The 13,603-nt window shown below is 41.6% G+C and overlaps 1 protein-coding gene and 1 long non-coding RNA gene across 3 annotated transcripts in view; both read right to left on the bottom strand.

Annotated features, from left to right (window-relative positions):
* RFTN2 (raftlin family member 2) overlaps positions 1-13,603 on the bottom strand; it is a 60,939-nt gene that overhangs the window by 20,410 nt on the left and 26,926 nt on the right. For both annotated transcript variants that reach the window (XM_029934148.1, XM_029934149.1), the window contains exons 6-8: positions 11,668-11,871; positions 5,230-5,351; positions 3,872-3,975 (exon numbers count right to left, since the gene is read on the bottom strand). In XM_029934148.1, the coding sequence (XP_029790008.1) occupies positions 3,872-3,975; positions 5,230-5,351; positions 11,668-11,871 (430 nt within the window). The remainder of the gene's footprint in view (positions 1-3,871; positions 3,976-5,229; positions 5,352-11,667; positions 11,872-13,603) is intronic.
* LOC115287573 lies at positions 212-3,104 on the bottom strand. Its single transcript, XR_003906544.1, has 3 exons — positions 2,912-3,104; positions 2,458-2,670; positions 212-289 (listed from the first exon to the last, which is right to left on the bottom strand). It is a non-coding gene; the product is annotated as an uncharacterized LOC115287573 (long non-coding RNA).

The raw sequence follows: 13,603 nt of genomic DNA, 5'->3' as shown, positions 1-13,603 counted from the left end.
CATTTTCTGAAATATCCTGGTTTAGGACACACTGAGTGATCATGCTTGCATAATTGATTTCAACTTTGGGATTTTGGTTCTGCTAAAGGATTAGGTCCTGTAGAGCAGCTGTAATTGATCAGCCCAGTTTGCACAGCACCTGCATAGATACTCTGCAGATACGGACTCAAATAAGCATCGTGATGGTCCAGTGAAGTTGATATTATTGTACCGTTTTCCAGAAGAAAAACATGAGACTTAAGGAGGTTAGGTGCCTTCCAAGGTCACATGGCCAGTTAATGGTGAAGAGCTGTAATTAAAATGAGATCTGTTTAGTTCACAGCCTGCACTCTTCTAGTTTTAGAGACTAAAAATTTTCAGGCTCTATCCTCCACTTGGACCAAGATGAACTGCATGTGGTATCTTTCTTTTTTTTTGTATTTAAATGACATTTTTTTAATATGTAAAGATGGCGTGACTGACGGTTAGTACTATCTTTGTGTATAAGAAGGCAGAGGATAAACAGATTTTATCAACAATCTTTGTTACCAGATAATAACAATGAACCTTGGCCTTCATCCTACAGTGTCTAGCTTGCAGGCACTTGGAAGAATGCAAGTTAAAGACGTAAAGGATTAAAATCATTTAATTAAACATTGCACAATCTTCCTGAGTACAGAAGAACAGTAGACACTGTTCTAGTGTGCCTTGTTGCATAAGGGTGATGATTACTGTTAAAAAGTATTTTTCTACTATTTTCATTTATTTATTTATATATTTACTTATTTATTTTTAGAGAGAGAGTGTGCATGTGTGCACACATACTTGAGACCTCTTTACCATGTTTGATCTCAAACCTGTCCTCACTCCCAAACCAACCAGGAAGGGCAGAGAGAGAGAGAGCAAATCCCAAGCAGGCTCCCCACTGTCAGTACAGAGCCTGATATGGGGCTTGACCCCATGAACTGTGAGATCATTACCTGAGCTGAAATTAAGAGTCAGACACTTAAGTGCCTGGGCCACCCAGGCGCCCCTGTACTATCTCCAATCCAGAGTAAATAGCAGATTCTAACTGGAGATCTGTTAAATGGTGATACTGCTTTTTAATCTCATTACCATGTGAAGATTCCATCTAACTTCGAGGGTTAACTCTCTTTAACCCTCCTGTATAACCTATACTTGCTCAGCTATAGAAGTTTCACCTGCCCTAACCCAAATGCAAGCCTGGTTATATACTAAATATAAGCTTAACCAGCCACAGGCTCCTTCAGGGCAGATAGAGCTTTCATATCCTTTTAGTAATTGACTAATGTTTTTTACTCTTTAAAATTAGTTTAGAAAAACCACAGAATAAATATGTATTCCTTGTAAAAAATCAAATAGCAGAAAATGTATAAAGACAAAGCACAAACACCCATTTTCCCTGCCCCCTACCCATAGTCCCAGAGCTAATCATTCACTAGAATTTGCTATGTAGCTTTTTAGCCTTACCACACACTATTCCTAGTGATAGATATCTATTCTGTGTCCAATTTTTTGGACAACCGCTTAATGAACAGTCCAGCAACCAGCCCTTTTGCTATTTTAATTACACATGAAGATGCGACTTCACAAGGAGGGCCTACTCTGAAAGGCCTACTCTGACCCCACGGCACCGCAAGGGGTACAGGGGCACCGGAGAAGCTAGTGGTGGAGCGGCAGTGGTGCTGCCTCTGCTTCAAGCAATGTACGGCTACTCCTTGTTCCAGTGAGCCTCCCCCTCCCCAGGGACAGCCTGCGACTTCATGCAGCTTGACATGCAGGACAAGGGGGTCCAGTCAGTGTGGCTCCAGGTTCCACCCCTTCCCCCTCACATTATACTCAGTCTCAATCCTGTCCTCATTCCCAAACCAACCAGAAGCAGGAGGTGCTGAAGGAGCTCCAGCTCGTGTTCTCTGGCTCAGCACCCAGCCCAGCAGGCTTGCTATCTAATCACTCATATCAGTCACTCATACCTCAAGACAAAACTTTGTTTTTCATTTTAATATTAAGTAGGTTCCATGCCCGGTGTGGGGCTTGAACTCAACTCACTGAGATGAAGAGTCACATTCTCTACCGATGGAGCCAGTTAGGCATCCCAAGACTCACAAGAGTAGAATCCCTGAGTGCTTGGGAGGGAGGAATGATAAATATATTTTTCAGTGGGGAAAAAGAAACATGAAAGGTTCAGAACTCAAGAGTACTCTTAAGAAGAGCTAACTGTAGTGGGCCAGATGATATCCTAAATTATACTTATGAGAACCATCAAAAAGAGATGAGAAGGCCAATACACAAGTTATTCTGAGGGAGGGCAGGGAGTGGGAAAGACCAGTGCTGGGGCATGGCTGTGAGGGGTAGAAAGGCAGGGAAGAGGAGTTCCTTTCTCATGAGCTCCAGCACAGTTCCCCTAATGTTAATGAGTTTCAGAGGCTCGTGAAAGTGGAGATTCATGGGTCTCACCCTCAGAGCTCCTGACCGTTCCACTGGGGCGGCCCTCCAGCATGTGTACGTGCTGAGGCTCCCCAGCCGGTTCATGCTGTTTGGTCTGAAGTACACATCTTGCGCGTTACTGCTGTGTTGTGACCTGACAACTATGTCACAGACTTAACCAGTTGGGAAACAATGCTTCAGGATGTTGTCGTTCTCAACTTGAGAACAGTTACCAGTAGATCCCTGAGAAGAAAAGCAGATTAATTGCTTATTTCTAACCCCTCTTGAGTATCTTTACTCTGCATCAGCCTTTGTCCCTCTCCCCCTCTGAAGATGTGGCTTTATTGTAAAGCCAACCCAGTCAAATGTTTTTACAGCGTGTGGGGAAGTTGGGATACTGGACAGGGGTAAGTTGCTAAACTGGGAAAATCAGAGAAGGCAGGAGGGTGGGTGAGACTGAGAAAGGCGGTGTAGCTACACCTACTCCTTCAGCTACACCTGACGATTACTGAAGAAGGTTAAACCGCAGTTGACGTTGTTAAAGGTAGTCACTGGCCCAGGCAGGACCACGTTGGCATTCAATCATTTTCTGGAAGCCAAAGAAGGTAGAGGGAACATCTCTGTGTCCAGGGGATAGCAAAGTTCTTTATACAGAAGACTTAATTGGTTTCTCTCTTCCTGTCTCTAAAAAAAAAGTACAATTAGCTAAAGGAAAAAAGGAAAGGTTGGTATTTGTGAAGTGATGGCACTTTGGTTCTAACATAGGCACTTCATGTTAGTGGAAACAGCTGACAAGGTCGTGCTCCAGCGGAGGACTCCGCCGCCTGACTGGAGGGGAGAAGTGAAGGCAGCAGCGCCTGTGCTCCTGCCTCCTTTGGTCTGTGCACACAGTGCGAGGGAAGGACAAGAGGGCTACAGAGGGGGCTGAGTTGTTCTGTTTGCAGATTTACATCGATGCAGTCTTCACTCCAGGCACCTTTTTTTTGTTTTTTTAAAGCTTATTTATTTACTTTGAGAGAAAGAGAGCACAAACTGGGGAGGGGCTAGGGATGGGAGAGACAGAGAATTCCAAGAAGGCTCCACACGCAGTGCAGAGCCTGATGTGAGGCTCGAACTCACGAACTGTGAGATCATGACCTGAGCTGACCCACCCAGGTGCCCCTTGACCCTGGGCATCTTGAGCTGCTCTGAGCTGGGAGTTGGTCAACTGCCCCTGCCTGGCTCTGCCTTGGGAACTCGCATGCTCTTGGGGAGGAGAAGTTATAGTTTTACATCTATAACTTCAGGGGATTAGATTAGCTGATCTCCAAGGTCTATGAAATCAGATTGAAAGTTCAGTGAAATGCTTTTTGTAGGCATAAATAAGCATGTGTTGAATTGAGTTAGTAAGAAATGGACCATATTTTGAATTAAATGAGAGTTTGTAAGGATACTCTGGCATTACCTGTCATGTCTCAGTATAGGTGTAGGCAACACGCTTGTCAGGAGCCATCCAAACTCAGCCAGAGTGTGCAGCAGAGGGCCATAATCCGTTTTGATTTCACAGCCCTGCGTGAATAAGCGTAAGAGCTCATAGCCTTAATGGCAAGATGACCAGCAACACGAGTGATGACAGTACACGTTGGCGGGTGGTACAACAAGGCGAGTTCATGCTCCATTAAGAACAGTTTCATCAGCTGCAGTCTTTCTGGGCTTCATTTTCTGCGACTTGCTGCCTTCTAACCACTGAACCAAGGCAGACATACTGGGGATCAGAGTGGCGAGAGGTTTCCATCTGGTTCTCCAGCGTTTGGGCCTTCCTTCCTTTGTGTTCTCTCAGTCTTGTTCAGGCATCAAACTTTAAGGCACAGGGCTAGGGGATCTGGATTTAGAAAAGCTCTCTAGTGATTTGGATCCAAGTAGTTTACAGACCGTACTGGTTAGAAACACCGGTCCAGGTGTTGGGAAGTGAGGATAAGAGTAGGAAGTGAAGAGCTGGAAGTAAAAGGTGAGTGGGGCACAGATGCGGAGTTGCTTCCCTGCCTTTTATTCACATGGAATTGATTTTTATTAGGAGCTTTACCTCTTCCCCCAATCCTTTTCTCCCCCTCTGTGGGATTTCTAGTTTATTTGAAAATGAGCTCTGCCTCTCTGTATGCCTTTATAAGGCCAGAAAAGCAAATGTGTCTATGAAAGAGCCTGTCAGTGAGGGTCTCATATACACAACACAGTATACCTGAATTCAGTCTGTACACCTCAAGGGCAGTCCATTCGGGGACATCTGAATTCAGAGTGCACAACATCAGCAGCAATGTCATCTCTGATTAGGAAGGACAATGCTGTGTGTACATATTTGGCCTGGTGAGAGAGAGAACACTTTTTGGATATTTTTGCCTTTGAGAGTCAATTCACAAGGCTAAAAAAAAAAAAGCCACATTGATTGCTTGGAGATAAAATAGTAGTTATTGACTGAGGGCTCCCCCCCCCCCCCCGCCCCAGTTTCAACCAGTTGTCATGGCATGTGTAAAGAGAGTCTCAGTGCCAGGGAACTTTCTTCAGGATTAGAATGCCGAATCCTTGGGAATCTACTGCTATTTAGGTACAGGTAATTACTTTCCTATCTTACAACAGAGTTGGACATGGAGTATACGAAATCACCTTTTCACAAATCTGAACAAAGTTTGTTTATGCATTTGTAATAAAATTCTGAACACTGCACAAACATGTGTTTGAAGGATACTGCAGGTATTAGGAAATGAAAATCTTTAACATATTAAACTAAACAGAAAAGTAAAGCTAAACTGTCAGAAAACCGCAGTTTACCTCAATAACGGTCCATTGTTCTACTACGATGGCATCATTTCCTTTCCTACTGGAACCTGGAACTCCAGAACCTTCTTCTTCATAGATAAAGAATCCTTCCAAAGATTTAGGCAAATAGTCCCCTGTGAGGAAAAGGATGCAATTAGGAAGAATTGCAAATACTGAGTGTCTCCTAAGATCACCTAAATCCTTAGATAACACTTTTAGGAAGCTGAAAGGAAAGCATATAAATTAACAAGCACTTGTTTTGGCTGAATCAATAACATCCTCTTCTTTGAGAGTTGTTGTTATTATAGGTTTTTTGGGGGGGGAAAGTCAAGAAAATTTTGTACTTCACTGAATTAAAATCAAACTGTAAATATGAAAACTACAACAATAAAAATAAGATAAAATAATATCATACAGTGAGAAGCAAGTGGATTTCCCTAAGTCTAAAAAGCATTGGGAACTGACCTTCACCCTGAAATCAAATTTTGGTTTCTGACCTATATGTTAATGCACACCAATTGGAGAGAAAATGTAAAAATGTTCTTGAAAGTACAGGTGTGATATTCAAACGAATATGAGGTAAGATTACTTCAAAAAAATATAAACACAAAACAATTCTTTACCTCAAAGATGCTTTAAAAAAATAACGAAAGAATGGTAACAGGAAAATCCTAAGCAGAAGTCATTGTCAAAAGAATTCCTGCTGGGAAGGAAGGTTTAAGGAAGGGCCTCTCTGACACTTTCTTGAATAGCTGACAACAAGCAGCTGGGAAGACGAAACTGGTTTTATGGACGTTCTTTTGTCTCCTATTTTGCAATAGGAGACAATTTTCCCATGGTCACGTGCTGGCTAAACATTTTGGTTTTTATACAAACTAGTGTTGCATCAAAGTCTCCCTGCTGGACAGTTATCTAAATTATAACCTACCACATTTTCAGGTGATCTACTAAGCTTACAAATAAAGAAGACAAACATAATTTCAATGTAATTTTTAGTTTTGATTTTTATTAACAGGCTATAAGTTTTAAAAGAAAATCATCATCATTATTATTTACATCATTTACAGTTAGGGCACAATACCATGAAGAATTTACCTTGTTCAGATTGGTTCCCCCAAACCCAGTAAAGTTTAATTTACTAGTTGGGGTTAGTTTTCTAATTATAGTGTGTGTTCCACTGCCTTTAATGCACTTGTCCACTGTCACACCAAAGTAATCAGTGGAAGTAAATCTTTTTGATTGTAAATTTAGAGCATCACAAGACCATCTTTAAAACTATGTATGTCCCAAGTCCTTTTTAGAATGGGGGTATGAATTTTAGAAATAATTATATACTATGATACTTATGTAATTAATCATAATCTCCCTTTTATTTATTTTGGGGTTCTATAATGTGGTTTTGCGGCTCTGTGTCTGTTTTCTTATTCTCAATGTTGGGGTAGTACTTCTAAATTTCTTTTGGCTTAAAAGAATGAAAGCATGGTACACTCATACAATGTCACACAAGAATAAAAAAGCAAGACTCACTGCTATGTAGCAACACAGATGAATTTCAGAAACTATGTTGAGCAAAAGAAGTCAGACACAAAAGAGTAAATACTGTGTACTTCAAACTATATGAAGTACAAAAACAGGCAAAATTATGGGGCACCTGGGTGGCTCAGTCAGTTAAGTGGCCGACTTCAGCTCAGGTCATGATCTCACGGTTTGTGGGTTCAAGCCCCACGTCAGGCTCTGTGCTGACAGCTCAGCAACACTTCTGATTCTGTGTCTCCCTCTCTCTCTGACCATCCCCTGCTCATACTCTGTGTCTCTCTCTCTCTCAAAAATAAATAAACGTTAAAAAAAAGCATTAAAAAACAGGCAAAATTAATCTATGGTGATGGATGTTAGAATAGTGCTTTCTTTGGGTGGGAGGATACCGACTGGGAAGGGTCATGAGGTGGCTTCTGGGATGTTGGAAATATTCTGCACTGATCTTTTCCCCCTCTGAGTTCCTCCCTCTCCAGCTTTCTTGAGATATAAATGACATATAAAGAGATGCTCTGTATCTTGGACATTTGTTTTTATTCAGCTGTACACATAAGATTAATGCACTTTTCAATATGTATATTATACTTATGTCCCTCCCGTCTCACTTTAGAGCTCCCAGGGCCCTGACTGACCTCCCAATCCCCAGAGCCACAGATGAAGGAGACTTACACAGGAGAAGGTATTTAATATCTCTTGAAGAATTCTCCCTAACAGAAGTGGAGCTGAGGCAGGTGGCAGGGAAGGTCCCATGGTGAGTGGCTTCTTGCTGTGTTAAATCTTCCAGGAAATGGGGTGAGTTGATAATTGTAAACAATTACCTAATAACTGTTCCTAAATTAAGTCACTTCTTCTTTTTAATTTTTTAAAAACATTTTTATTTATTTTTGAGACAGAGAAAGAGCACGAGTGGAGGAGGGGCACAGAGAGAGGGAGAGAAAGAATCCGAATCAGGCTCCATGCCTGAGCTGTCAGCACAGAGCCTGACACAGGGCTTGAACCCAAGAACAGTGAGATCATGACCTGAGCTGAAGTCGGACACTTAACTGACTGAGCCATCCAGGTGCCCCCAGAACTCCCTCTTTAAATCTTCAATGAATACCTTGGAATAAAAATTCTGGCAGGAAACTTAAGATTTTTGCTTAAGAGCACACTCTCCACCTAGTTGCCTGAAAATGGGCACATTTTTAAATATTTCTGTGCCTCAGCTTCCTCATTTACAAAAGGGGGATAATCATACCAAACCAGTAGGTTGCTGTGGGAATTACATGAGTTAATAAATTTGAAGTGCTTAGAACAATGCCAGTGCATAGTATGTACAAATACATGTTAGCTCTTGCTGCATTATTTCAGACTGGCTGTTGTTACCGCTTCTACCTTGCATGGAGCCATTCTCTCTTCATACCCTGCTCCAGCGACACAGACCTTTTCCCTGTTACTCTTTCCTGCCCTATGGTTTTTGTACATCTGGGGTTTTTTCCTCTGCCTGGGATGGTCTACCTGTGGCTCTTGAATGCTGGCTTTCCAGTCTCAGTGTGACTGGTGCCCTGTCAGGTGGGACCTCCTGACCCCTCCTTACAATATGGTGTTAGGTAATGTCACAACACTTTTCTGCGTTTTGAAATTAGATATATTTTTCGGTACCTGTTACTGCCTGACTGCCTGATGCCACATGGCCAGCTTTTGAGGTAGGGAAGATGTCCATTTTACTCATCATTGTAAATCCAGTGCCTGGCACTGGGCCTTGCATTTACATATTTGTGGTGAGCAGACAAATACATTTTCTTTGTCAGTACTCTACCCCACTCCTCATTCTGATACATCTCGTCTGTCTGCTCTGCACAAGCGTTTTTATAGGGGTGAAGAGACTGAAATGAACTTAAGTCTAAAAATTCATTAAAAAAATCCAAATGTAGCCTTAAGATGTGGTGGTACCAAAGGTGGGAAGAGACTATTCTATCAGGATAATGGGGGCATTTGTAGGCTAGTAAAGAATGAGGACCTCAGGGGTGTGTATGTGTGTGTTTTATATCAGCTGGCAAGGCTGCTCATCTTGACCCATGCCAACTGCCCCGTGGATCTCTACACATTCTGGTAAATTGTTTTATCATTGTTGGCTCACTGGGACTATTTGGAGTTTTTTGTCCCACAGTGCAAGCCCCTGGGCGTGTGCAGTGATTCCAGCGGAGGACTGGTTTGGTGAGGACCCAGCACTGCTGGAGAAAGTCAGAAACAGGAGAACATTGCAGTGGGAACCCTCGGGCTGCCAGATCAGCAAGAGGGCTGCTGGGTGGTGCCTCTCCTGCGCGTGGCCTCTCGCAGCAGACGGCTTCGAGAGTGTGTGGGAAAGGGCACTGACGAGGAATTTCACAGTCCTTATGACCCCCCAAAGGAGAAAACCTGTCTGGTTTTGTGCTTCTATTCCTCATGGTGAGCTGACTTCTGACAATATTTTGGAGGAGGATGGAAGCAAGACAAAACAAAATATGCATTGTCCCCCATGTGCATTAGCTGTCAGGCATCAAATGTCCCAGAACAAAGCAGCCGATTCAGTCCTGCTTCCTCTGACTTGCTTCTCACAGTGACACAGGCATGGGTCACAATTTCCCCTCTGCAGCTTCCCTGTGGATTCCTAGGGAAGTTCCGAGGGACACACCCAATTGCCAGGCCACACAGACCATGGTGGCTCATTAGGGACTTGGCATGGCCTGCAATGTAAAATGTCTAATGAGACATTCCAGAGCTGCTGAGAGGGAGAGATTCTCCCCTGAGCTCTCTAAATAGCTTCTGAGGCTTTATGAACAAAAGCTCCACAGAGTCTCTGGCTGGCAACTGCTGTAGCTAATTTTATTTTAGTCAGGCAAGGCCCAAGGCAGGGATGCCTGAAAGAGGTTTTGAAAGGAGTATTTCTTATTTTTCCTTCAGCAGTTAGTCACAAACCAAAGTTTGAAATGGCTTCAACTTAGACATTTTGGAAGGAAGAGAAGGAAGAAGAGAAGACAAGAGAAGACAAGACAAGAGAAGAAAAGAGAGAAATACACGCAGCCTGAGCTGACCCACAAGTCGCTGCCCCAGAGTAAGAGTACTCTAGCTGCGCACAAGGCTGCAGGAAAGAAAACCACCACTAGGGAGTAAGCTCTCGTGGTGGGTAAGGCGGTGGGTTAGGAGCTGCGGGAGTCATTTTGTAGAGACTGTATCTTATTACATTTTTATAGCCATCAAGTAGGGAGTATTTTTATTCCCCTTTTAGGAAGCTGTGGCTCAGTGAGAGCACCTTAACTTCCCCGTATCACCCAGCTAATAAGCAGAGGACATAGGATTTAAACCCTGGTCTATCTGATCCTAAAGTCCATGCTTTTCTTATTAGACTTTGCTGCTTCTGGAGCATGTGGGTGGCTCAGTCAGTAAGGGTATGGGACTCTTGATCTTGGGGTGTAAGTTTGAGCCCCATGTTGGGTGTAGAGATTACTTTTAAATAAAAATCTTATGGGGACACATGGGTGGCTCAGCTGATTGAGCATCTGCCTGTTGGTTTCACTTGGGTCATGAGCTCACAGTTTGTGGCACCAAGCGTGGAGTCGAGTTCTGTGCTGAGTGTGGAGCCTGCTTGGGATTCTCTCTCTCTCCCTTTCTCTCTCTCTTTTTTTCTTACTCTTATTTGTGCATGTGTGTGCACTCTCTCCCTCTCTCTCTGAAAATAAATAAACTTAAAAAAAAGATTTTGCTGTTTCTATAAAAGACCAACTTGGAGGATGTTTTCAATAACCAAAAATACTAAGAGCTATCTACTGAGCATCTGCTATGGGTTGTGTGCTATGGGCCACATTTCTGGGTAATTCAATAGGCTAGATACTTACTCTTGGTTGCTAGTTAAAAGAACTTATTGGACCATGACTCTTGATCATTTTAAATAATCATCCAAAGTCCTAATTCTATTAGTTAAGGTATCCCTGATGTAATATGCTGACTTAATTATGATAAAGAATATTGAAATCTCATTTGCTTTTTTTTGTTATTTCCTCTAACCTCATTAAGTTAGTTAATTCTCTTGGTTTCCATAGCCTTCATCCTTCCTAACGCAGTTTGCAAGTCTGAAATTTAACTGAATTTTTCTTTTCTTTTAGCACTAATCCCTTATTTATTTATTTACTATTTATTAGAGACAGCATGCACATGTGCATGTGCACGTGGGTGGGGAAGGGACTGAGGGAGAGAGAGAAAGAATCTTAAGCAGTCTCTATGCCCATGGCAGAGCCTGATGGCAGAGCTCGATCTCACAACAGTGACATCATGACCTGAGATGAAATCGAGTTGGAAGCTTAACCGACTGAGCCAGCATTAATTTCTTTCCCTAGAAAGTAATATATGCAAAGGTTTGTTTGTTTTTGTGATAGACGTGAGCGATTACATATCCCACTGTAACTAAAAGAGGAAATCTAGGGGAAGTTGAAAGATAAAGGAAAGGCAGAAATAGAGTAAATATAATTTTCTGAGCCAAAGATTATTTTTCTATACAAATCTTAGAGTCAGATATATATTGGAGTATGTGGTTAGGTAGTGGACAAATCTGGGGTTGTGTAAATAAGTTTGGGGAGCAACTGTCACATGCCATCATAACCCTTGTACTGGAGTGTTCTAAGACATCTTATTTGGAAAATCCTACTAGTCAATCACACAGTGGTTTGTCTATTCCCGACAGTTATAACCAAACAGCAAACATTACCACTACAATTGAGCTTTTAAATTAAAGCTGCATAGCTGTGTAACAATTGAAATCTAATTCCTAATGAATATTATAATGAACAATAATGCATAATTCCTGTCCTTTTAGCCATAGATCTTGAGAGGCAAAAACATTTCCACCAACTCTGACACAGGTCAAATTCTTTAGATATCAATATATTATAATATAAAACTCACCTTTAGATGTTTCCCAGCATACAAAAGAATCAATTAAAGACAAGCCTTGTTTATAATAAAATGTAGTTAACTCCAGCCAGTCGGCATCAAGTGTACTAATGACAGATCCTTTTCTTGTTACTTTCATTGATAGGATGCCTTCTTGATAGGTCCAGCAGGTTGACTCATCATCAAAAACATTGAATATTGTATACAACTTGTATTCTGGGGATAGGCATTCAGGAAGAAGAAAAAATTTTATTAATTCCTTTATTTATTGAAAAGATTCCCAAATTTTTTTTATTACTCATGTATTTCAGGCATACAAACAAGCATGGAGAACAATAAAATTACCCACCACTCAGCTTTATTAAAGGTTGACCTTGTGCCATGTTTCCTTTAGGTTTTTTTTCCAGAAAATGAAAAATGGATATAGTTGAGGCTTACTATGTAGTCTTCCCTAATCCAATTCTCCAGAAATAGGCACTATAATGGTTAGGTGTTTATTATTCTCATGCAAGCTTTCATTCTTTTAAAATACTTTAATATACCCATTAATATATATCATATTCTATAGTTTAAAAATTTTTAAGTGGTATTGTATATATGCATCTATATATGATTTTATTATGCTTGGAGTGGAATTAGTACATATAGACCTTATTCATTTAGTTAAACTGCTATATAATATTCCAGTTTATTATTCTCCTATTGATGGACATATACATTGCTTCCAAATTTTTGTCATTATAAACATTGTTCATGTCTCCTTAGATACACATGTGGGAGTAACTTCTAACATATATTTTTAGACATGGAACGGCTCGGTCATATCCACTTCTTTTCCATAAGCTGGCAAATTCTTAACTTGGGGAGTGGTCTGTGGACCCACCTTTATGGTTGTGTTTAGGAAGTCTAAACCCACTTGTACTGCAAAAGTATTTGGGGGTATGTGCAGTTTTCTGGATTGAGTCTCTGTGGATTTCACCAGATTTTCCAAGAGGTCTTTTGTGTGCATCTCCCCCAATCTCATGCTGCCACTACCCTACCTCTGCACCCAAAATTAAGAACTATTGCCATAGATAAATTATGAAGAAGTATAGGATTTAAACTATCTAGAAAGTGGAATCTAAAGATTGTTAATTAGGTAGATAGCATATTGGATTTAGAATTTAAAAGGGCTAGAAATAGACATTCCATCTAATCAACGTTGGGATGGGAGCCAGCAGGAGTTTAAAGGTAGTATTGGGTAGAAGATAGCACATAGGTCTCTGACCATATCTCCAACAACTCTTGTTCCTAAAATTTTTACACTGTAGGAAAATCAGGGTGGATGCTAGCTAAGGAGCTGGTGAGAAAATGGGAGGGTGGTACTGGTGGTGAGGAAGGATAAGATGATGAATTAGAAAGTGCTCCTGGCTTGTTCATTAAAAGATTGTGCTCACCATGGTCGATGGGTTTCTGCCAGGCTCACAAGATTGAGCACATCTCATTACAACCCAGAAAGCCAATGTGCGTGTGTGCAGTGTGTTACACCAGCAGGTACAGTGTCAGCGCTAACGTAGATTGAAAGGTCAGTCAATAGCAGCTAACTTAATCCAGAATTTATTCTATGGCAGGCACTGGACTAAGTTCCTTATCTTTTAGCTACTTCTCATGACAACTCCCTTTCTTTCTTCTTCTTTCTTTCTCTTTCTTCTCTCTCTCTTTCTTTCTCTCTCTCTCTCTCTCTCTCTCTCTCTCTCTTTCTTTCTTTCTTTCTTTCTTCTTTCTTTCCTTATTTTTGAGAGACAGAGAGAGACAGCACAAGCAGGGGAGGGTCAGAGAGAGAGGGAGATACAGAATCCAAAGCAGGCTCCAGGCTCTGAGCTGTCAGCACAGAGCCCAACGCGGGGTTCGAACCCACAAACCATGAAATCATGACCCGAGCCGAAGCTGGACGCTTAAGTGACTGAGC

This window comes from Suricata suricatta, chromosome 3, assembly GCF_006229205.1.
Source record: "Suricata suricatta isolate VVHF042 chromosome 3, meerkat_22Aug2017_6uvM2_HiC, whole genome shotgun sequence".
NCBI classification, from domain to species: domain Eukaryota; kingdom Metazoa; phylum Chordata; class Mammalia; order Carnivora; family Herpestidae; genus Suricata; species Suricata suricatta.
The sequence above is the reverse complement of the archived record's forward strand: the minus strand, read 5'-3'. Positions and strand labels throughout refer to the sequence as shown.